The sequence below is a fragment of the Bos mutus genome, chromosome 7 (assembly GCF_027580195.1).
Source record: "Bos mutus isolate GX-2022 chromosome 7, NWIPB_WYAK_1.1, whole genome shotgun sequence".
NCBI lineage: Eukaryota > Metazoa > Chordata > Mammalia > Artiodactyla > Bovidae > Bos > Bos mutus.
This window is the reverse complement of record NC_091623.1, coordinates 78,651,836-78,675,636: the sequence shown is the minus strand read 5'-3', so window position 1 is coordinate 78,675,636 and position 23,801 is coordinate 78,651,836. Positions and strand designations below refer to the sequence as shown.

The 23,801-nt window shown below is 50.8% G+C and overlaps 4 protein-coding genes across 13 annotated transcripts in view; 2 read left to right on the top strand and 2 right to left on the bottom strand.

Annotated features, from left to right (window-relative positions):
* Positions 1–387: 387 nt before the first annotated feature.
* On the top strand, positions 388–5,798 carry MXD3 (MAX dimerization protein 3). Of its 4 annotated transcripts, none has more exons than XM_070374136.1 (7): positions 388–587; positions 1,514–1,610; positions 1,874–1,979; positions 2,640–2,669; positions 2,801–2,915; positions 5,054–5,237; positions 5,312–5,798. In XM_070374136.1, exons 2-7 carry the CDS (start codon positions 1,541–1,543, stop codon positions 5,425–5,427), a joined length of 621 nt encoding a protein of 206 aa, XP_070230237.1. In that variant the 5' UTR covers positions 388–587; positions 1,514–1,540; the 3' UTR covers positions 5,428–5,798. The 4 variants fall into 4 exon arrangements, with proteins under 4 accessions (XP_070230237.1, XP_070230238.1, XP_070230236.1 ...); XM_070374137.1 differs by lacking the exon at positions 388–587 and adding an exon at positions 1,055–1,301; XM_070374135.1 differs by lacking the exon at positions 388–587 and adding an exon at positions 1,056–1,340.
* A 248-nt stretch (positions 5,799–6,046) lies between these two features.
* On the bottom strand, positions 6,047–9,598 carry PRELID1 (PRELI domain containing 1). Its single transcript, XM_005904598.3, has 5 exons — positions 9,336–9,598; positions 8,525–8,750; positions 6,972–7,085; positions 6,791–6,869; positions 6,047–6,588 (listed from the first exon to the last, which is right to left on the bottom strand). Exons 1-5 carry the CDS (start codon positions 9,425–9,427, stop codon positions 6,440–6,442), a joined length of 660 nt encoding a protein of 219 aa, XP_005904660.1. The 5' UTR covers positions 9,428–9,598; the 3' UTR covers positions 6,047–6,439.
* Positions 9,599–9,736: 138 nt separating this feature from the next.
* Positions 9,737–14,778, top strand: RAB24 (RAB24, member RAS oncogene family). 2 transcript variants are annotated; one of them, XR_011464802.1, is made up of 9 exons: positions 9,737–10,244; positions 10,337–10,405; positions 10,610–10,688; positions 10,796–10,863; positions 10,951–11,050; positions 11,265–11,315; positions 11,454–11,516; positions 11,620–11,862; positions 14,640–14,778. XR_011464802.1 is itself a non-coding variant. In XM_005904597.3 (8 exons), exons 1-8 carry the CDS (start codon positions 10,128–10,130, stop codon positions 11,682–11,684), a joined length of 612 nt encoding a protein of 203 aa, XP_005904659.1. In that variant the 5' UTR covers positions 9,737–10,127; the 3' UTR covers positions 11,685–11,965. The 2 variants fall into 2 exon arrangements, 1 of the variants encoding a protein (XP_005904659.1); XM_005904597.3 differs by lacking the exon at positions 14,640–14,778 and having other exon boundaries at positions 11,620–11,965.
* Positions 14,779–17,705: 2,927 nt separating this feature from the next.
* Positions 17,706–23,801, bottom strand: part of NSD1 (nuclear receptor binding SET domain protein 1) — a 148,824-nt gene continuing 142,728 nt past the window's right edge. For all 6 annotated transcript variants that reach the window (XM_005904595.3, XM_070374134.1, XM_070374130.1 and 3 more), the window contains 3 exons: positions 23,434–23,540; positions 21,388–21,592; positions 17,706–19,618 (listed from right to left, as the gene is read on the bottom strand). In XM_005904595.3, coding sequence (XP_005904657.1) covers positions 17,994–19,618; positions 21,388–21,592; positions 23,434–23,540 — 1,937 coding nt within the window. In that variant the 3' untranslated portion in view covers positions 17,706–17,993. The remainder of the gene's footprint in view (positions 19,619–21,387; positions 21,593–23,433; positions 23,541–23,801) is intronic.

Below are 23,801 nucleotides of genomic sequence, written 5' to 3'. Positions count from 1 at the left end.
TTCTCAGCAAATATTTCATGAGTGAACGGGTGGGTGAAAGGGTGGATAGTCCCAGGCAGCAGTTCTTGGCTGAGCATGTCAGTGATTCCTCTAGAAGTGACTCCTAGAGAAACTCAAAGGTTTTGTCCAAAGAACTGAGAGGACGGACTGCCGTGTGCCATGTGTTTACCCAGGGCTGTCTATAAAGAATCTAGTTCCTTCTCCCTCCTCTCCATTTCCGGGCCATAGATTCAGCCCCAGCCTAACAGTAATGCTCAACTCTGTAACAGCTGCTTTCATCTTCCGGGCTCCACCCTTAGACTGTCACTGTCTCCGCAGGGGCGGTGCTGCCCCTAGAAGTCACTGCATCATCTCCTTCTAGAGGCTAGACAGTCAAGTCAAAGAAGGGCTCATTGACTCTGGGTAAGGCAACTATGGGCTCTGTGGGAGGAAGAAGCCTGTGTCCGGTTACAAAATCAGCAGCTCCTACAAACTGCGCACGGCTCTGATCCTTCAGTGCCCGGGTCTTCAACGACAACGGTTTCGCAGGGCTTCCCGAACTTACAGGAAAGAGGGCACTTCCCGAGCCACACAGCTGAGAAGTAAAGGTGAGAGAACTCAACTCTGATGGCTCCAGAACCCAGGACTCTAGCCATCTGGTTCTCATAAATCGGTACCCTTCTGACGTTTTCGTAGCAACAACAGCTTCCCTGCAGATGAGGAGAAGCCGGGAGACTATTCCCATTCGCCACAGTAGGAAGCTGAAGCTCAGCGAAGAGCTACGGGGGCAGAGGGCAAGCCTGCAAGGATACTAACCCTCTAGCGCCCGAGCCAGATCCGCGCCCCCTCCCCCGGCGCTTGCGCACTGCGGCCCCATTCCCCCCCCCCCCCACCGCCCGCTTAACCCCGCCCCCACCGCCGGGGTTTTCAAATTTGAAACCTGCTCCTTTTCCCGCCCGAACTTGTTGACCAGCGGCGGGAGAGGGAGGAGCCGCGCGCAGCCAATAGTGCCTCAGAGGCCCTCCTGCTCCGCCCACAAGGTGACGTCAGCGAGCCACAAGCGGTGGAGAGCAAATGGGCGAGGGTGTCAGCCGGCCCCGCCTCCGCGGCGCCCACGTGCAGCGGCAGAGCCCGGGGCCTCGGGTGGACCACCCGCCCCCAGAGCACCATTCAGCGTGCGGGCTTTTGGTCACCAGTCCTGGGTTGGAGACTGAGGCCCAGAAACACCAAATGATCGGCGCGGGGTCGCTGAGCGAAGCGGCAAGACGCGGCACCCCAACTCCAGCCCGGGCGTTCGCCCGAGGGCCGGGCCTAAAGCCGACGTTGGTGGAAGCCCTACCGGAGTCCTAGGGGCCGGGCAGGTGGGCGGAGGGTGGGCTGCGGTTCCAGGGCGCGTTCCAGGAGGGCGGGGCCAAGAGCTAGGCTGTCCCGGGGCGGGGCGTCTTGGGGGCGGGCCCGGCGCCTGTGTTTGTTGCCCCGTGTCAGTTACATTGTAACAAAAGTGGTGCCGCCGCTGCTCTGGTCTGCACCCCAGGCCCGCCCGCCTCCGGCTGTCGCCGACATGGAACCGGTGGCCAGCAACATCCAAGTCTTGCTGCAGGCGGCGGAGTTCCTGGAGCGCCGCGAGAGAGGTGAGGAAGAACCTTTGATCGGACTCCAGGCGGCGACCTCGCTGACACTGGCCTGGGCTGGGCTTGACTCCCGACTTGAAGAATGCATGGCTTTAGGGCAGTAGTCCTGCGGCACCGCTGCGCTCAATTTAAGAGGGGTCCGCGGGCAGTGGGCTGGAGGGGTTGGGGAAATGGTCCTGTAGCCCCAAATCCCTTTCTGACGGTGCCGTGCCTGGGGCGCCCGCTGGGACCAGCCTGACGCTGGCGGGGTCTCTCTCTGGCAGAGGCCGAGCATGGCTATGCGTCCCTGTGCCCTCACCGGAGTCCAGGTCCAGTCCACAGGAGGAGGAAGCGGTCTCCCCAAGCTCCTGGCGCGCTGGACAGTGGGCGGTGAGGAGGGCCGGGGGCAGCGGGGAGTAGGGGGATGGGCGCCGTCCTTCATCGGGTCTCTCCACTGCCCACTTCCTTCTTGTTGCTTGCATCTTCTGGGCCAAGTACCTTGCTCTGGAGGCAAACGGACTCCTGTCGTTTCCCCATCCTCCGAACACACACTTCGTTCAAGGACTATTTCTCAAGCACTTCTGATGTGTTTGGAACTGTGAATAATAGTTCTGGGTCCTGCTTCCACTCACACTCCTAAAACAAACCACTTGCTTTCCTTCACAGGCATTCTTCTTTTCTCTCCTCTCAACCCTTTGCACACGCGTTCCCCCTCAATTTGAATGCCTCTCCCCCCACTACTCTTTTTGGGTGACTTGTGTGGCTGGGCTTAGCTCAAATGTCACTTGTGTTCAGGAAGCCCTTCCTGATTGTGCCTAGGGGACTCTCTTTGAACCTCACATCACCTGGGCAGACCTCTCTCAGCATTTGACCTCCTTACTATCTCTGCCTCTGCCTAGGACTCAGCTGTCTGAGGCCAGCACAAGGTTCCCACAGTGGGCTAGTTTGGGGCACACATCTGTAGTGAATTTTGAGCCCCTGGGGACTCTGGGACTGAGGGTGTGGACACTAACTGACACTCCCTCACCCCATCCTCTCTGGCATTGGCAGGTCTGTGCACAACGAGCTGGAGAAGCGCAGGTGAGTCCCAACCCTGCCCTGAGAGCACCAGTCCCCAGGAACAGCCTCCCTCTGGCCTTCCTTCCCCTGCCATCCCTCATCTGGCCAGCGAGCCTGGGCTGGCACTGCCCTCTAGACCCCTCCCTCTGCAGGAGGGCCCAGCTGAAGCGGTGCCTGGAGCAGCTGAAGCAGCAGATGCCCCTGGGGGCTGACTGTGTCCGATACACCACACTGAGCCTTCTGCGCAGGGCCAGAATGCACATCCAGGTAAGACACTACCCTGGGGCCCAGGGCCAGCTTGCCAGGATGCTGGTAGAAGCGTAATAGAGAGAGACTGTGAGGAACTAGGAGCGAAGTCTCATGTAACAGACCAACTGTGTGACAGTGGGCTCTGTGCTTTTAGTTTCCAAGTTTAAGTAGGAAGAAAAGCAGGAAGTAACCCAAGAGGATTGTTCTGAGGCTTTAAGCAAGTTTTCCCAATAAATGTTCACTTGTTATTACAACGATTATTACTTGAATCCCAACTGTGAGACCTGGAGCGAGTTAGGTAGCCTCTCTGGACTTCATTTCCTCCTCTGTATGGGGGACATTCTGTGATGGGTCACTATAAGGGTCCTTCAGACTGGAGAGGGCTGTTTGTCACTCCTCCTCTCCTGCATCCTCAAGGCCTCCTGTTCTGAGGGGCCTGTCCTGCTTTGAGAGGCAGGTCCAGAGGCCAGAAGGGGGAAAAGGGTTGAGAGGACGCCAGTGACCCGTCCTTCCCGGGCTCAGCTCAGCGCCCCCTGGTGGATGGGAGTGGGATGTGCTGACTCAAGACGAGGCATCACCACGGAGTGGGGGCGCTTAGAAGCGACTTGGAAACAATGGAGGCCTTTTCCTGCCCTCCTGGCCCTTTTGACAGAGGAAGAAATGGAGGCACAGCGGGCTGATGAGAGGCAGATTCAGAACTGAGGCCTGTGTCTCTTGACTTGCATTCCTTTCTGCAACAAGTGCACATCTGCTCTGCCAGGCCTTGTTGTGGGCACAGGCAGCTGTGGCAGAGAAGGCTGGAGGGGCTACGCAGCAAATAAAATGGTGTGGAAACTGTTAGCACTGTCCTCACAGTGCCTTATGGTTGAATAACACCCTGGTTGGAAAGTGGGCTCCAGTGTCTCACGTGGAGTTTGCCTGACTTGGTTCTGAGGGATGTGTGTCTTGGGTGCTGGCTGTCCCATGGGTGGGACCTAGGGATTGCTCCTCTCTGGACTCCCTGCTTCCTGTTTTGCCTCCATCTGGCTGTCCTCCCCACCTTGCCCTAGAATGTTCTTTGCTGCTCATAGATCTGTCCAGGTCTGTCCCCTGCTGAAAACCTTCCATGGTTTCTGACAGGACACTTTCAGTTTTTTACATCCTGTGAAACTCAAGGCCCTTCACAACACAGGCCTTGCCTCTGGTCTCATCTTGCCCCATGTCCCACTAAAAAGCTGAACTCTCCATACTCTTCCCGTTTTCACTCTGCCTGGATGTTTCCTCCTCCATCTTTACCTGGATAGTGCTTATTCATCCGTCTATACCCAGTTAAAATATCTTCTCAACCAATTCTCCCCTTCTCGTTGACTGAATGCATGTTTTTGCCCACTGAGGGCCTGATGGGAGAACCCTTGGCCCTCCAGTCCCTGGATCTCAGGGCTGGCAGAGCTTGCATGGAGGCGGCAGGAGGGAACAAATACTGAAGCCTTAGAGTTCCTGGGGGGGTCTTGAGGAGGAGTTACAAACTGGTAGCCTTTGTTTAATTTCTTGTCATTTAGTTGCTCAGTCGTGTCAGACTCTTTGCAACCTCATGGACTGTAGCCTGCCAGGCTCTTCTGCCCATGCGATTACCCAGGCAAGAATACTGGGATGGGTAGCCATTTCCTTCTCCAGGGGATCGTCCCTACGTCTTCTGCATTGACAGGTGGATTTGTAGCTTTCTAAAAATAGTGGATGCAGGTTCTATGTCTGGTCAGGGAATGAAGATCCCACATGCTATGTGGCGTGGCCAAAACAAAAACAAGCCCTAGGAGATCTGGCAACACTGGGCTTGTTTCCACGTGGCAGTAACTGCCTGGGACACCTCCTCCGAGCCCTAGTATGCACTTGCTGGTGTGCCTCAGTCCCTCTCCCGTCTCCATCGCCTGATACCAGCACACTCCACTCCTTCACATCACTTGACAGCCCTGAGGGCCTTTGAGATTGTGCAGCCCTCCCTCCCAACCATCCAGACAGAACTCCCAGGCCACTTACGTGAGATAGGAGGGCAGCAGGCCCTGGCTTCCTGCAGGATGTGGGAGCAGCCCTCTGGCACCCACATCTAGTGAGCCTGTCACATCACTGGTCTGCTGCCGAGCGGTGCATGAGCCCAGCCCCTTGCTCCCCTGGATTTGCAGAAGCTGGAGGAGCAGGAGCAGCGGGCCCGGCAGCTCAAGGAGAAGCTGCGCAGCAAGCAGCAGAGCCTGCGGCGGCAGCTGGAGCAACTCCGGGGGCTGGGCACGGTGGGCGAGCGGGAGCGCCTGCGGGCGGACAGCCTGGACTCCTCGGGCCTCTCCTCCGAGCGCTCCGACTCAGACCAAGGTAAGTGCCCTGGAGTGGAGGGGTCGGGTGGGATGAGTGGGCCAGGCCTCCTGACTGGTCCTCTCCCTGTGCAGAGGAGCTGGAGGTGGACGTGGAGAGCCTGGTGTTCGGAGGTGAGGCTGAGCTGCTGCGGGGCTTCAGCGCAGGCCAGGAGCACAGCTACTCACACAGTGGCAGTGCCTGGTTATGACCCTCACCGCCCAGAGCGGCCTCTGCCCTCAGCCCACTCTGTGCCATCAGGCCAGAGCCCTCACAGAGCCTCCAGGGCTGCTTGGAGTCACTGTTGGAATGGACTCAAAGGACCCTGTGTGGGAGCAGGTGCTCCTTGTACCCTGCTGCTGGCGGCTGGCAGTCCCACCTGGGAGAGGGGTGTTGGGCCCCCCGAGCCCTGCAGGGCAGGCAGCTTGGGCCCAGGCCACCCTCCCAGGCATGTTTATAGCACTTGGCCCAGCTGCCCATGGCAGCAGGAAGCCTCTTGGGCCCTCATGTTCCTTCCTAAACAAGGGCCCCTGGCCTTTGCCCCACGCATACTGTATTTTCATTAAAAGCCTCTTAACTTCCTGTCCATGGTCTTGCCTGATGAAAATGTGGGAACTTCCAGCCACAAACTGGAAAAGAAGAAATGAGATTCAAAGCCACCACAAACCCTACTGACCACACCGGGCAGCGCCCCTTTACTCTCCACAGTTTGGAGGGCATCTGTCTACACTTCAACAGTGGGACCAAGGCCGAGTGATGTGACCAGCCTGAGGGCCAAAGCCAGAAAACAAGTGGGGTCAAGATTCAAGCTTTCTGACTCCAGAGCTGGGTCCGATTGAATTCAACAAGTATTTATTGAGTGCCTGTTACACGCAAGATTTTGTTTCAGATACTTGGGACACATCAGAGGATAAAACAACGGTCCCTGCCCTCATGGAGCTTACAGTCTAGCATTCATGACCACTTCACCTGGATGCGGTGACCGTGGGCAAGTCACTGTGCCTCTGTCCTCAGCCACCCGATGCAGGGGTAAGGAAGCCCGGCTCAGATATGGGTAACCAGCTGGCTGTGCTGGAGATGCCAAACAGGGCACCGACCCTCAGCCCACCACCCAGACAGTCGAGAGGGCTAGAAGCTGGCTTTTAATAATAAAGTACAAGAGGAGGGGGCACAGGGACTGGAGCTGGTAGTCTGCTAGGCTGCTGCTTCAGGGCCTGGGCTGGCTACACGAACTGCTGCTGCTGCTGCTGCTTCTTGGTGGCTGCCTTGCTGGCAAGGTCCTTGGCCTTCTCTGTAGCTGCCAGTGCCGTCTCCTTGGCCTTCTCCTTGGCTTCCTTGGCTGTTTCAACAAGGGTTTTGGGAGGGGCCTCACCTGGAGCAAAGGGTGGGGGCTGGTTTTAGAGAATGCCAAGAAAACCGACCTAAATTACTTCACAGGACATTTATCTCCTGGGGGCCAGGCTCTGAAGGAAATACTCAGGGTACAGATGAGTTGAGGGCGGGCCCAGAGTAGGCTCTGGCCCAGTCATGGCAGTTAGGACTTGACAGCCTCTGTCTGTGTCCCGAGCCCTCACCTTGCAGCTTGGCCAAGATGTATTCAAAACCCTTCATAGTCTTGGTCACGTTGCTTTTGAACCGCGCGAGACCAAATTCCTGGCAAAAAATGACAAGGGGAAGGATTCAGAGTTGCCCATGGAACCCCAGCCCAGACTCGATGATAAATGGCTTTGGCCCCAGCACCCCAACGCTGCTCACCTGGACAGCTCTGGAGACGCCAAATAAGCTAGAGGAGACCCAGGCTTCCCGGCGGATTTCGGTCCAGCCGCTATTATCAGAGTTCACACGGTAAACACATCGTTCCTCCACCACCTGTGCAGGCAGGCAAGTCAACCACAATCGCGTGGGAGTCCTTCACTAGGCCAAGTTACACATCAATTTGATCCCCTGCCTCTTTTCATGAAGGAAAGCATTCTTTCCCTTACCTTACTGCAGTCTCAAATGGCACTTCAGGAAGAGAGTAGGAAGATAAAAAGAAAAAGTCATTTTGCTCTCTCAAAATGACTCTCTTTCCTCTGACCCTTTACACTAAAAGGCACATAAACTCAAGAAATGTCTGTGGTGTTTTCAGCCTGCCTGCCAACCATTTTGGGCTTCCCTTGTGGCTCAGATGGTAAAGAATCTGCCTGCAATGAGGGAGACCTGGGTTTGATCCCTGGGTCAGGAAGATCCTCTGGAGAAGGAAATGGCAACCCACTCCAGTATTCTTACCTGGAGAATTTCAGGGCCAGAGGAGCATGGTGGGCTACAGTCTATCAGGTTGTAAAGAGACACAGTTCAATTGAGTTCAGTTGTGTCTGATTCTTTGTGACCCCATGGACTGCAGTACACCAGGCTTCCCTGTCCATCACCACTGAGCAACTAACACTATGACCACCCTCTTTGGCCCTTAAGCTGCCAGCAATCCAAAAACAGAAAAGGAAATCTGGCAATTACCACAGCTATCCTTATCAGAGAGGAGAAAGTGGACCTGCACATCCAAGAGAAACACTTAAAAAGACACCTGTCACAGCTGAATTGAAAGGTCTCAGAGATCTTATCTTAGTAATTTACAAAACACAGAGATAGGGCCCTCAGATGACTCTGGGGCAAAGCATTAAGGTGACTCATTCTGTGATTTTGCAGCACACTTCCCCTCCCTGAACTTCACTATTCTCTTTGCACAATAGAGTAAGACCCACTTCCCTGTGTTACTGTGCCGATTAACAGAGAAAGAGAATAAAAGTGTCCTGAAAGCTTTCAAGGTACTCATAGATGAAATGTTCCTTAAACTAATAAACCATGGGTTTTCAAGTCTTTTTTTAAGCAAGAAATCAAAGGTATGTGGAACTTCCCTCTCCTTGCCCTAAAATCTCAGGCAGAAATGCATTACATTAGATTGTCAGAGAAGGGGGCAGGCCCAGTCCTCTCCCCTCTGAGGTACCTGCAAGGTACCCTGGAGGCTTGATGTTTGAAAACCACTGTCTCCTCTCAGCATGACGCCTGTGGCCCAACCCATACTCCTGCCAGGCACAGTTTGAGTGCCCTGCATTTAGCACTTACAAGTGGAAAACAGGTATTCCTTCTCCACTGTATGAACAAGTTAGAAGACAGGCCTAGAGAAGGTAACCGGCTGGAAAGACCACCCGAGTTTGTACTCTAGAGCCATCACTCTACAGATCTGCTTGAACCATAGAAGCTCTCTCATGGTTCCTTAGCCACATGTATCCAGAGCTCTCTAGTTTCGGGGGGGGAAGTGAGAGGGGTCTCACCATCAGCCGGGCGTGGTTGATGTTCCAGGTGAAGGTGGTCATGGTCTGGTTTTGTGGGTCCACAATAGAATCCTCCAGGATGTACACTGAGTGAGCAACATTGGCAGGAAACAGTCGCTCAGCCCAGCGGGGCATCCTGTTCGTCTTGGTCAGGAGTCGTCGGGACAGGAGCTTCTGGTCAGAGGTCACCTCTCGGTGCACTATGTCTTCCGTCAAGACATGTTTGCTGCAGGTGTCAGGGTGAAGGTCACCCTCAGGAGCCTGACCCTGGGAGACTGCCTGCTGAGGTTCCCATCTGGAGCCTCCACGCTCAGAATGGCCAGGCCCTTTCCCAAACTTTCAGAGTAAGCTGTGGTTGTGGCTCAGACCTAAACTGGAGCCCTTGAGCCTCTCCCAGGGCAAATTCCAACTCCCGCCCCCTCGCTGACCTGGATTCCTGGGCATTCCAGCAGGGATGGACCTCCAGATTTATTGCACCACTGGAGAGCAGTCAAGGGCAGAGAAGCAGGCAAGTGCTCAGACTTCCAACCCCAAGATCCCTCCCCAATTCCTGTGCTGCCTCCTCTTCCTGTCTCACCACACTGAGATGAGAGAACCTTAAGACTAGGGCTTCAAGTAATCCACTGCCCAGGCCCAGCCTCCTTCCAGTACCTTGCGGGCCTAGTCCGGCCGCTTATCCGATAGGGTTCTTCTGCCCTAAACATGGCCAGGCTCTGGAGATCCCCCCACTCGAAGTCGAGTCTTTCCCGGCCCCCAGACTCCGATCTCCAAACAGCGAGGTGGGAGGGTTGCTCTTCCCAGGACCACGTACCTATAGGGATTCGGGTACCGCTGCCAGAAGGCAGCGAACACTTGGTCCCAGGAACTCCGGAGCACGCTCTGGCCCAGGAAATACTTCACCATCGTCCCGGCCGGGGCGGGCTCAGCGCCCGAGCAGCATCAGGGGTGCGGAGCCCGAGGGGCACGCGGAGGCCGGGCTGGAGCTCGACGCTCAGCCGCCAGGCTAGCAGCAGATCAATCGCTACAGCGCCGCACCCAACCAGCCGCCGCCGCCGCAGCCGCCGCCATGAGGAATTATCGGGCCGCGCGCCACTTCCGGCTCAGCAGTGAAGTACCCACCTCTTCCGGTGCCTGCCCACGTGACCCGAAGACCCCGCCCCCAAACTCTCCTTCCCCCTACACCCCTCTCCCCTTCCCCGCCCCCGCCACCGCTGGAGTCGCGGCGCTGCGGGCCGGAGCTGGGTTGGAGGAGCCCCCTGGCTCGGTGGGGAATCTGTGCCGGCGCGGCCTCTAAGCTAGGTGGGCGAGCGAGCGGCAGAGCGAGCTAGCAAGTCGGGCGGCGGCGTGCGGCGCCGTTAAGGGCGCTGCCCCGCGCGCTCCCAGGCCGCCCCGGGTCCCAGGCTCTTAGGAGAATTCCTGGGCCCTAAAAGCCGGGGCGGACGGAGGCGTTGTCGTCGCTCAAGCTCGTTGCGGCGTGTGGAACCTTAGATTGGCGCCTGGGGTCGGGGACTGAGGTTAAGGGCGCTGCCTGTCGGAGCGGAGATCCCGGTTTGCCTCGCGCCCCGGCTCAGGACCCTGACGCGGGTGAGGCGGCCCCGGGAGCATGAGCGGGCAGCGCGTGGACGTCAAGGTGGTGATGTTGGGCAAGGAGTACGTAGGCAAGACGAGCCTGGTGGAGCGATACGTGCACGACCGCTTCCTGGTGGGGCCTTATCAGAATGTGAGTGCGCCCGAGGGGGCCCATCGCGGGTGTTGAGGGGGATGTGGGGCTAGCCGACACGCGGGGTTCTGATCGCTTCCCCTTGGTTGCAGACCATTGGGGCCGCCTTCGTAGCCAAGGTGATGTCTGTCGGAGACCGGACGGTGACTTTGGGTATTTGGGTAAGTTCTCTGGGCACATAATCTGGGAAAACCCATTCTTGAGGAGGCGTAGGTCCTGCCTTGTACTGACTTGTGGGCTCACGGAGGTTTCTGTTCTCTAGACCCCAATTTAAAAATAGGGGTCTGGAGGACATATTAGTTTGAGGTCGTGGGGAGTATAGCTCCGTAACTCAGGCCAGGGCTGAGCCTCCCCCTGCCCTTCAGGACACAGCAGGCTCTGAGCGCTATGAGGCCATGAGCCGAATCTACTATCGGGGCGCCAAGGCTGCCATCGTCTGCTATGGTAAGAAGAGTTTGGGCCTGTTCCTCAAACAAGAAGGGGAGGGTGCCAGGCTGGCCTTACAGAACAGCTCCTCACCCTTGGTTGTGTTTCCTGTGTTCCACACCAAGACCTGACAGACAGCAGCAGCTTTGAACGGGCAAAGTTCTGGGTGAAGGAACTGCGCAACCAAGAGGAGGTAGGTGGCCTGACCTCACCAGACCAGGCAGGGGCTGGGGGTCTGGTGGTCCAAGGGAAGTGACCCTGACCTTGTCTTCTGCTCCAGGGCTGTCAGATCTACTTGTGTGGCACCAAGAGTGACCTGCTGGAGGAGGACAGGCGGCGGCGACGAGTGGACTTCCACGACGTTCAGGATTATGCAGACAGTAGCTGCTCCTTTGCTCCTTGGGTTGGGAGTGGGGTGGGGATGGAAGTGGCGGCTTGGGTGGGTCACAGAAAATGGGGGCTGCCTTGGCAAGATCCCCCACAGTAGACTTTCTCCGGCCTCCCTGCATCTGTGGGGTTCGGAAGAGTCCCTGAACTGCTGCTCTGTCCCCACCTAATTCTCAGGTAAGAGGCTTTAGTCATTTCTCTTTACAGATATCAAAGCTCAGCTCTTTGAAACATCCAGCAAGACAGGCCAGAGTGTGGGTGAGTGCTGTCCTTGGCTTCACAGCAGAGCACACAGGGGCAACAAAGGAGGCAGAGAAAAGCCCAGAGGGCTGGGTTACTATGTGATCCCTGGGCTCCTAGCATCTGGTCCTCACTGATCGCCCTTTTTCCTGCCAGACGAGCTCTTCCAGAAAGTCGCAGAGGATTACGTCAGTGTGGCCGCCTTCCAGGTGATGACAGGTGTGTCCTTCCTTAGCTCCTGTGGAGACTCCCTTTAGGCCCATAGCACCTGACCCCCGCCCCCCAACAGTATGTTGAGCTATACCACCTCTCTCTTTGACAGAGGACAAGGGCGTGGACCTGGGCCAGAAGGCAAACCCCTACTTCTACAGCTGTTGTCATCACTGAGTCACCACTCACTTGGCCTGGGGGGGATTCTCCCAGGGAAGCTGGCCCTAGCTCTTGTCGGGCTTGGGTGATCAAGCATCTGAGCTACCTGGTTTCCCATGGCAGCAGAGGTGGCACCTGCCTGTGCTGGCCCATGGAGCGGAGACAGCATTGGGGCTGACTGATGGGCACAAAGAGGGTAAGGGCTGATTTGGACCCCAGGCTTCTGCCCTGGACAGCAGTTGTGTCTACAGATTATTTAAATGGCTTCTGATTTGTAAATAAAATCAATGCACTGTGAATTACACTCAACCCCTTTCCCTGCTGTCTGGATTGGGTGTCAGGACACCTAGGACTTTTTGGGGCCAACTGGTTGGCCTCACTTCCTATAATCAGGGTTCTTCTCAGGTCTTATTTTCCTGAAACCAAGTGGCTTCACCCTAGGGTTGCAGCTGAGATAATGGAGAAGCAAAAGGGCCCTTTGCTGGGTTCTTTGGTGGGGGCAGAGATAGGGTGAAAAGCTGGAGTTGGGGCAGTGCAAAGTTCACATGGTTCCTTCTTGGTGTTAAGAACTTGAAAGGCACTCAGGTGGTATCCAGAGATCAAAGGGTCAAGCATTTCTGCCTCAGACTGGCTGGCTCTACTGCACCTCTGTCACGTCTAGGTCTGTGAGTCATCCCTGTGGCTCAGAGCCTAAGCTTCCCAGCAACATGCTATAATGTGGCTTAATAGTAGACAAATTACAGGTTCTGCAAGACTTAGAAAGGTCTTAAGAGATCCAGATTGGGCTCTAACTCAGCTACCCAGAAAAGGGACTCAAACTTGGCTGTGTTCTCCATTTAAAATGAGGTGACTAGTACCCAGTTCAAGACTATGAAGAGTATGGTTGAAATGTTAACTGCAGGACTAAATGCTTGTTTTCCCCTATTCTTTCCTGGGGCAGGAAGTTCAGGACAAAGTCAAAAAGGGAAGTGATTTCCAGGGTTCCCTGAAAGTATTATTTTTGGGCCTTGGTTGTCAAGATACTTCAGAAGAACCAGATGTTACTGTCCACAGGACTGACCTTTCCTTTTCACAAGGAAGCATTATAGCAGCCCTCCCTTTCTGGCATGGGATGCTCAGCCTCTTTGCCTCACTATCCCATTTTAGGCCTGGGCTGGGTCTTCTGCAGTGCTTAGCACCTGCCTCTTTAAAAACTTGGCCAAGATGGCTAGACTCATAATCAGAAAAGTGCTTTGGTTCCAGTTCCTTTTTAAAAACCAATTCCTCAAAATAACCCTTCCTTTGTGTGGGTGATGGAGGCCTCCTGGGCAGGGACTGAGACTGACACCAGCCACTCCCAAAAGCAGCAGAAAGACATTCTGACAGCAGTGGCTACTGGGAGGAAACCCACACCACTTCCCTGAGAGGCTTGGAGGAAGGGCTCAGCTCCATGTCCCCATCCGGGAACCACCTCAGAGTCTGGCTTCTGCTCTCACGCCACACCCTCCCTCCTGTTAGGCTCTATCTCCCCACGGACAACAAAACAAAACACAGGGCAAGGGCCATAAGAGTAAAGTTAAACTTTACTTTACAGTAATTTTTTTTCTATATACAAAGAATTACAGTACATGTTTATGGGGACTCCTAGCACAGGCTCCCCTCTTTTTCACTAAGAGTTTCACTTACCGCTGACAATCTATTGGGGTGAAGGGGGGCAAAAAGAGTGATGGACCTCAGCTGACACCCCCTTTTGCCCCTTAAAAATATAAAGAGATCTCTTATTGTCAGCTTATTTTTTTTTTTTGCCAAGACTTAGAAAGCTGCTCTTCCATGAGCTCCTGTGTGCTGCACTCGCCCATCTTCAACACTCTCACCTACATGCACACAGGCAGCACGCATCTCAGACCTGGAGACTGCCTGTTCTCTGCCCCAACCCTGCGAGTCTAAAGCACCAGAACCAATCATTTCTGCTCCTGCTCCCTGGGCTCACCTCTTATCTGCAAAGGTTTGCTGGATTTCCAAGGTGTTATACCTGAAGCCCCTAAAGAGCCTGATGTTTTGAGAGTCACAGGAAAGTAACTCTAGAAAAGGGACCACATGTGCTATTTTTGCTTATGTTGATAGGAAATGTTTCTGCCCAGGCTGTGGATTTTTAATTAAAATAAACTCTTTCCACTTCCTTAAGAAATAATATCCTTAGTCTTCATAAGCAATAGAGGTGCTCCCATGAGAGTGAAGAGGTAGTGGGGCAGAAGGTATCTGAGGGAGATCCCACACCTGGAGCTCTCTACCAACCTGTTCAGGCAGTGTGGACGGAGGCTGTGGACAAGGTAACACCAGCCCTGAGAAACTCAAAGAATTCCCTCATCTGCACACAGCGTGTATTCCGCTTCTGGACTGCACTGGATCACTCCAGGGTCGGGTGCAGGACTCACCAAGGCTCTACCTTCTCCTAACAGAACCTCGAGGAAACTAAGACATGAGATCTCTTCCTCCCAAACAGGATTCTAGGTTTCTCAAGTCACCAGTCCTTCAACCCTTGGCAGTGCTTATTTTTACCAGGAAATTAGCACCATCATTACATTTTTGTGTGTGTACAAAGCAAATTACCTATTCTTTTTTCAATTTACACTATAGCAACCGCTGGCCCTGCTACACTAGCCCTAGGAAGCTCAGCTGAGAGCTAATGGGCCACAGTCAATGAAAGTCTCATGCAGCAGCTACTGAGCTCTAAATGATCTGGAATGTCGGACACATGGAACAGCCCAGTCATTATTCAGGAGGAACAGGGGCTTGTCCCACCTCCTTTCCTGGTATGGTCTCAGAGAGGTGAGGACACTGGGCTAACTCTGACCTCCTGGTTGACAAATACCAAGAGGATGAAGATATCCCCCCCCAAAAAGCCTTGGAGAAAACCCACTTTTTATAGGAGCTGATGCAAAAAATAAAATAAAATCCATCCACGTTTAGTGCTCTCCTGATTCTTCTCCACAGGGGAAGCTGCCAGGACCAACTTCCTTCCTGCCACTCTGTTTCTCATGAGGCAACGTGCGAGTCCAGCTCCAGTGAGTAGATGCTGCCAAGCCTGGAAAAGGATCGCTGATGCACTTCATGCCCTGACTGTAGTGTGGGGTGGAGAATGTAAAGAATAAAACAACTATTTATATCAATGCTAAAGAGGTGGATTTGGTAGTTGTTCAGAAGAGTATCAACACAGTGATTTAAATCACTTCAAACTTAGTAACTTCAGGGGGAAGCAGACATTTAAAAAAACTTAAATGCTGTTGTAGCAACAACTATTTTGCTATGAGAATGGGTTTGCTCCAGTAGAGAAGCAAATGAGGCTTTGAATACAAATTTCAAGTCTTCATAATTTTCTTCTGAACAGGGCTAAGGGAGGTATTAGTTCTCCAGCTACTTGTGGAAGCTATGGCTTCCTCCTCAAAAAGGCTTCCTGGGGAACCAGCTTAGAGGCAGACTCTTTGAGATCCTGATTTATAAGCACTTGGCCAAATGCCAAAATACCACCTTACACAACGATCGGGAGTTTCTAAGAGTAAAGATTTCCTGTTAACTGCCAATTCACAGTCCCTGGAGAAAAGGTCTCAGTACAGGCTCCAGGAAAATCCCCAAAGGCTGGCAAGGTCACCACCCCCCTTTGAATGCAGGAGTCTCTTTCTCCAAAAGTCTTTCTGACTCTGCTTCTAATTGTACAGTGACTGCTTTCATGATGTCAACAATCTAGTATCCAATGCTATTCATGGGCCTGAGTTGAATGTCTAGTTTCCAATCAATCTAAGAATCTTTTAATGGCCCCCCCAAAACTCTGGCAGGCTGTCCATCCATTTAAAGAGCTACCCTGCCTCCCCCAATCCAAGCACAGTTCAGAAGTTGTTTACTAGGCAGGTCTGGAAGGAAGCTTCCAGTGAATGATGGAGAATGGAAAACTGAAAACCACAGAGTGGTCCACCTTTCCCTCACTCCTTCCTGTCCTGTGAGACATCTAGAGTGGCTGTCAAGTCAATTACCTACCAAAGCCTATATCAGAGAAGCTACTTCATGATCAGACTTCTCCTCTTAAAAATTTTACATAGCCTGCATACCCACCCCCCCAAAAAAAATTCACAGTTTATTTCATGAAACAAAGAGCTACGGTAATTGAACACACAACATAGTGGAAAGATTCTGACAGCGCAGTGCAGTTATCTTTTTCTGATCACAACTACAGATGACAGGAGAAAAAGGGCACAGGACTGGCACCAAGCAGATCCTACTCATACAACCTAAGAGATTAGGGAAAGGGACCTACTAGCTGCAGTTATATACTTCTTATTCTCACACATGATAAATACTTAATATAATGAACTTTAATGTTTTGGGTGGATTTCTTTAAAAATATCTTTTCCATGGTTTAAAATTTTTTAAAAGAAAATAAGATGCTTTGTTTTCTCTTCCTCTTAAACAAAGAGCTTTTCCTCTCTGATGATGTGGGAAGAGAGAGGATGAAAGGGGAGAACTAGGCAGGTGGAATTTACAGAGGAGAGTCTGAGGTCTAAGTGAGATGCAAGAATAGGCCCCTAAACTCAGGGCAGCTCTGCCCAGCCTCTTGTCTCTGCCTGAGTTCAAATGTCTCAACCCCAGAGACAGACTTTGGGAAATAAAAGCAAATTCTTTTTAAAATCTTTATATAAAGCGCAAATGCTTCTAAAACAACTATTGTTCCCTCCTTAGAAGTGACGGGAATAACCTCAATAAAAACTCAGGAGGAAGAAATTGGGACAATACAGAATCCTGTTGAGGGTATAAAAGCCATAACTGAGAGACAGAAATGGCCAGGAGACACTGGGGCCAGGAGACGGCCTGTTGGCTAAAGCTGCTGGCTGCATTGGCGAAGCAGAGGTAAACATGTTTGGTCTAGGGACGAGAGGGTGGGTGAATGGGAAGGAACTGGCCAAACAGCACTTCCTGTTGGCAGTCAGTGAGCTGGGTGAATGGTAGGGCGGGGTAGCACCAACAGATTTCCCAGCCCTTGGGCCCCAGCTCAGGGCAGCAGTAACAGATAATCAGCAGTTATGAGGAGTCATCTCTTAGGCTGGACATTGCTCTGTACGCCCCATCTTGCCAGTCATAGGGGAGGGGTTCTGGCTTGCCCTTAGGCTAAGTCAGCAGGTAGGCGCTCTCAACACGGAACACACCATTTCTCAGGGAGAGGGTGATAGGATCCACTAGTGAAGATGACGACTCCTCCATTCAGGTAGGAGGGCAAAGGATCAGAAGATAAGTAATTTCTCGCCAGGATCTGGCATTCTTCCTGAGCTGGTGGTGGATCTAGCCCAGAGTTTGCCAGATTCCCTAGATCTACTGCCCGAGACTCTGAAATCTGAAAGCACCTGAGTGTTTGGGGGACAGGCTTGGGGTGAGTTGATGTAAAAGGAGGAAAGTTTGTAGAAAAGGAAGGTAAGCTTGCCAATTGCCTTCTTACACCGAGGGAAAGCTGTGTCCTCATAGAGCCCAGCCCCTCAACCAACTGCTCCACCAAGGACAGACCTTTAGACTCTGCAGAGCCCAGCCAGAGGCAGCACCGGCTGCCTAGCCACAGCCCTTGGCTTTGGTGCAGCCCCCTCCTGCCTATAGAGGAGACCTCTGCATGAGCTTGCATGCATGCACACGCACACAGGGACACCTGACCAGGAGACACTCAAGAACAACCACTTCTGGGGCCACAAAGGACATTACAAAATGAGCCCAGAGCCCCAGGGCCCCTCAAACTTCCTGTTATTTATTTCCTGGTCAAAGGTTCTTTAAAAACAACCTGAGAACCCAGGCAGGCATGTTAGGCTCACAGGGATCAGGTCTTATTTATCTCTGTATTTCCTGCCAGTGACTAGTACCACACCTAGCACACACAGATGTTCAAGAAATCACCACCGACTTGAATGGGTATTAGTTCCTCCCAAGGATTCATCAGGTACCCTCAGTGGGGCTTGGCAGGATTAGATAGAGCTTTGAGAGCCCTACTACCTTCCAACCTGACCAGTGGAATTGAATCCCATGCTTGACTCCAGAGTGGACTTTTTATTTCAAGTTCACCATGAGTAAAGGTCAGGGGGAAAGAGACCCGCGTCTGTCTGTTTCCTTGGCTGGGGCCCACTTGGACTTCCATACATGGCTCACACAACCACAAGCCCCCCCACTGGCTAATGTCACAAGAGTTCTGAATGCTGGGATATAAGGAAAGAATAACAGTGGAAAAGTGTTGGGGTCTGTTCTTTTTAAGAGGGAAAAAGATTTTTCCCTTCCCCAAGAACCCTGGGGGTGGCTGGTCTGGTCACGTGGCATTTACTGGTGTTACTTCTGTTCTGACTCTGCACACTTGTGACTGGAAGGAGCCTGGTTAAGAGCTGGAAGTGTACTTTGCTCTGGTTTAGGGTCTTGCCCTCTTCCAAGAGACCAGCAAGTCTGTGCCAGTGTCTGTGTGCTCCCGGAGGACCAGCAAGACTGTGCCAGTGTCTGTCCAGCCACCATGGGCCAGAGCCCTGGCCCTGGCGAGGCCTTGCCCAGGGCCCAGGGACTCTGCTCTGTGGGTGCCAGCTTCTTCTCTTCAGTGGAAAGGGACGACTTCCCAAGAGGCCTGAAGGACTGCCCACTCTTGGCAGCAAGTCCAGGTAGTTGCTGGCCCCCAGCCATCTGCTTCACCTGCTTCACCAGGCCTGGCGCTTGACTGGGAGGCCCTGGGGTCTGTTCAGCCCCTGCAGGTGCTCTTCCTGAGGCCTGAGTTGCTGGCTCATATAAAAAAGCCTTGGCAGGGGGCTGAGAAAGAAGTCTGGCCTGGGTGAGTGATTTAACAGCTTGCCAGGAGTGTTCTGAAGTGGCCGCTGCTTTGCCCAGTGGCTGAAGGACAGCATCTGACACACTGCCTCTCTCAACAGCTCGTGGTATCTGTCCTAGACCTTTGCTGGCAGGCCATGAGCTCGACTCCAACAGTGGCATCTTCTCATCAGCCTGTGGTGTGAGCTCATGGGGTGAACCTGCCCGATCCTTCTGGCGAGGAGTTAGGTCTATGAGATCCATCACCAAAGCAGCTCTATTTTTTGACTGAGTATTCTGGTCCACGGGCCTCAGTGCTTTTTCTTTAGCTACCAGGGTCTGGACCACAGCTGACAGTACTTTGTCAGGAGGTGGAAGTCTCTGGGACAAAGAGACATGGGATTTGTCAGGGGGTCTGTCTGAAGTCTGGGGTTTGGGACCGCTGGTGACTAGCAGTTTCTCTGGCGGTGGAAGTCTCAGGCCCGTAGGGACAGGGGTTTTCTCCAGTGACTGGGGCCTTGGGCTGGCAGCACCTATGGATTTATCCAGCCTTGGGTCAGCTGTCCCCAGAGGTCTTTCCAGTGGCTGAGACCTGACTGAGGGTGAGGAGCTTGGGCCGGTCACGGGAGAGGGTTTGTCAGATAATTGGGGTCTTGGTCCTGCCACTGCATGTGGCCTGTCCAATGGCTTCTGGCTGGATACCAATGATTGGGGTTTGGTCCCTGACCCAGCAAGGTCCCTGACCCTATCTACAGGCTGGGGCCTGGAGTCAGTTCTGTCAGGAGGCCTTTCAGGCAGCGGGGGCCTCTGACAAGTCCCTGCCAGAGCTTTTTTGGACAGCGACAGCGACGGGTTGGTGTCAGCGGATGGCTTGTCCGACATCTTGGGCCCTTGAGCAGCCACTCCTGATGATTGCTCTGCCAGGTGAGTGCTTGGGCCTGGAGGCAGTGGTACTGGAGGAGGTACATACTCACGGATCTCCCCCGGTTCCAGAGGGTTGGGCCCACAGGGATCATGCTCAGTACAAGACAGGCGCCCATCCAGTTTGGAGATGAAGAGCATCCCTTCCCGATGCTGCTTGCAGAAGGAGCTGGGACACATCTCACAGAAGGAGGCTGCTTCCTTTCCGCATATGTCACACTGATGCCAAGGACACTCCCATTTCCCTGAAAATACAGAAGTGAAACACAAACTAAGGAAAACAAAACATGCCTGAGATGGGCCACGGCTCTGGAACGAAGTCAAAGGAGTGATTGCAAACTGCTGCCTCCTGCCGAGAGCTTGTGCCCCTTGCCCACATCCCCTCCCTCAGGATCTGGGCTTTACTTTCTGCGAAATGTGTACAAATAATAGCCAAATATTGTCACAACTAAGTATCAATTAAAAACCAAGCAGGAGTAAACAACAATAGCCAAGGAGTAAACCTTGATTTCTATGACTATTTCCAACAAGGAGAGAAACAACGACAACAAAACAAAACCGACTTGGTTTTTAATTGATACTCAGTTGTGACTTAATATTTGGCTGTTGTTTCTACATGTTTTGCAGAAAGTAAAGCTGAGATCCTGAGGGAGGGGATATGGACAAGAGGCACAAGCTCTCTGCGGAAGGCAGCAGTCGGTAAACAACCAGCACCAAGGAGTAAGCCCTGATTTCTATGACTAATTCCAACAAGGAGAGAAACAGCAACAAAACCAAACCCAAAGCTCCCCTTAGATGGAATGTGAACATATTACTTTTCTATATTTAAAAATTACATTTGTCCTACGTGGCCTTTAAATATTTAACTCTAGGGGGAAAACATCAGCCAATTAAACTGCTTACTTCATTGTTACTAGGAATAGGGAGTAGATACACACGGTGAACAATGGAAACAGATTTCTCTCTGCTCAACATTAAAACTGGAAATTAGAACAAATTTTATCTGTGTTGTCTACAAAGAATCAGCAGAAAAGACCCAAAGCCAACCTAAGCTTTTCTCTTTTATCCTCATTTCATGATACCAGAGTCTCTGACATGGACAGCTGTTTCCATCCCAGCTCCTTCCAAGTGAACTATGCTAGAGCTCACTCCTGGCTCTAGAATTGGCAAGATGAGGTCTATCACAACTCATGCCAGCTATGACCCCGAGTAATTGCTTCTGAAACAATTCCCCATTTCCTGGCACTGAAATCAGTGTTATGGCCTTGCCCCCAAGGTATCTCAGTTTCTATTATTTCATTATCCTGGCAACCACATACTGAAGAAAAGCTAATTTTCAGACAAACTCCTCTCACTCCCAACCCAAAGTTCTCTTTCTGCAGTTCCCAGAAGCAGGCCGCTAATGGTGCGTGTCACCCAGAATAGTTTCTCACCTCTGTTGTTTAAAATACATAGCACACACCCAAATCCCTGAACTCCTCTTACGTCAAATTATCATCCAAAGATCAGTGACAATTTTTCAAGCCACATATTTCTGAGTACCACACCTGCTTGCATAGGTTCTCCTGTGTTTACTAACACAACTGCATCTCTTTCAGAGGGAAGTGAGCCAGAAGGGGCTATAATCACCTAGAAGCTCCACTCTTTCTCAGCGTCTCTTTCTCTAGAGAGTGAACATGATGTAGTGGGCTTAAAGTCAGAAAACTTGTGGCTTCAAGCCAGTCCCTGCATCTATACGCTTTAATGTGACAAGTCAAGACTCAAGTTTCCTCATCTGGAACATGGGAAGGTAAAAAGGCCTCATCTTTACGGGCTGGTGGGAGGATAAACTAACGTAAAATGCTTCATGGAGCAAATGAGTTTCTGTTCCCTTTTCTATAGTCTTTGTTGTCATTTATTTTGATGGTGAGAACATGAACCATACCACCCCTCAATATTATGCATGGGAAGACCAAAGGGCTCTGAGAATTCTAGCGGAGAACAAAGAGAACTCTAAATGGATTTTGGCACCAACCTGCTGGTCGCTTGGTTAGATTGAGACAGTCTGCATGGTAAACTTTGGGGCAGCCTGGCTTCTTACAAGAGACGAGCTGGCCAGCATCCCCACAGCTGAAACATTCATCCTCTCGCTCCTTTGTGACTTCACCCTGGGTTCTGCGCTTCCCCTGTTGCTTCTTCTTGAATTTCTTTGACTTTTCCTCTGTGGCAATGGGTTGATTCTAGAGGTCAAATATTGTTGACACATTAGTTGTATGATCTTGACCAGGTTAACTAATCTCTCTGTGCTTCAGACTCTCCTCTGGAAAGACAGTCCTCATAGACTATTGTGAAGATAAAAAAATGCAGAAAAAGGCACAGGGCATATCATTGGTACCCAATAAATGGTAGCACTAAGTGTATCTGACATCAACTACTCCTACCACCTGAGTGCAATAAAAGAGAAATATGCTGCTTTATGTTGACACACAAGACTGGTATTAAAGATCATCCTTTAATGATACGTTTTATTTTTATTCTTAAGTTTGTCTAATTTCAAAACTAAGGGAGACTTCTCTGGGTCACACACATTTCTAAATTTATTCAACAAACCTTCACTGAGCTCTTCATATGAGCCATGTTCCAGCAAGACACAGAAAACTAGTGTGTGGTCTTTGCGTTTTTATCTACATCAGTTTAGGTTCGTATCCACCACTTGCCAAGACAGACCCTGGAGCAGCCAGCAGGTCTACTGTGTGCTCCCTGCAGCCCACATGCGGCCACCAAACTGCATGGTTTTATCACATTATTTACCTTGGCCTAGAAACATCCAGGACCAATCCAGTTTATTGCCAGCCCACAGTGATCTCCTCCCATTTCTAAACTTCTGTTCTCAAATTTCTCTCTCACTGATTCACCTGTGAAGTGCTACACAGACCTTAAGGATACAGAAACAGACATCCCAAGTACACCAAACACCATTAAATTCTGTTACTATTTTAATTTACAGGGACTAAATCCACTGAATACCTTAAGAAACAAGACCATTTAACCAACCAACAAAACAAAAAACAAAATCCAATATACATTTTCTTATTTAATAGATAAAAGAATAATTACTGGGTGTTCTTCATATATTATAGGTCAAAATGATCCTTTTATTAAATAGTTTCATGCTAATTTTCACTTTTCAGTTCTTAATGTTGACTTCACTATCAAAGACGTATAACAAGAAATACCCAATTGGAGTCACTGTGTACTTTGTATCAAAGTTAAACTTCAATTTTTAGCATGCTGTTACTTATGGTAAGAGTAACTCAGGAAGCATCCAGATATTCACCTATTATGGTTCATTCAATATATAAAAACTTTAACAGTCATTGAAAATGATGGTTAATAAATAATGTAACAGCAAGAAAGTATTTTAAAATAATATCTATGAATTATAAACAACAATTTTTAACACAGAATTATAATTCAGTTAACGTATACATAAAAAAACAGGATATAAGATACAACAAAGTTTATACTCTGTTACATGGCACATGGTTAAGATTAAGGGTTCTTGTATGTATACACTGTTATTCAGCTATACTTCAATACAAAATAAAATGTTAAAAAAAAGATTAAAGGTCCTTAAGAAAAAAATAAGGGTCCTATGTTTATCTACAATCTTATACTACATTTAGAATCTTAAATTCAATATCAGATTCTTTAATATCTTTAAAAAGAAAGACACAAAGAGAGACTGAGAATCTAAGTAGTTTCTTAGGAAATGTAAGACTGACTAAGAGCAATAGAGATATGGGAAGTAACCTACCTTATAGATTCCTATTTTACATCTTTTTTAGCTTCAAAGGTATCATTAATTAGAAGTCAGATTACCCAAAACACTTCAACAATACCCAAAGACCTTCTCTAGTGTACCAAACTGGTTATTAGAAGGCTTAAATTGCCAGTGTCCCTAATGACAAATATTCAATGTCATCATTTCAAACAGACACCTTCTTAAATACTCAGTCCTGCCAACAGGTTAGGAGAAATGACCACACCATTATCCTTGATGCAAACGTTTAACAGGTACCTTTGGCCTTACACCCAAAAAGCCACTGCAGTTTGGGGCTCCACATTTGCAAACGGTCTTTCCATTCCCAAGACATTCTAGATTGTAGTTGAAGGTAAGTTCAGTGCCTGCATAAGAGACCATGAAAATATTAGTATCAATAGTTTTAATTCCAACAGTTCTGTATTAACCACAAAAGATACAGACTACCAAGAGAACAAGGTTAGTTTTTAAGAGGAATAAAAGGGCATATTAACTTTAATCCCACTATATTAATAACATGTTAATGAATTTGAATCTAATAACAATATTAATCAACTAACGTAACTGAACAACAGAAAAACCTAACAAGTATGACCTAACAAGTAATACTTAAAACAATTTTTACC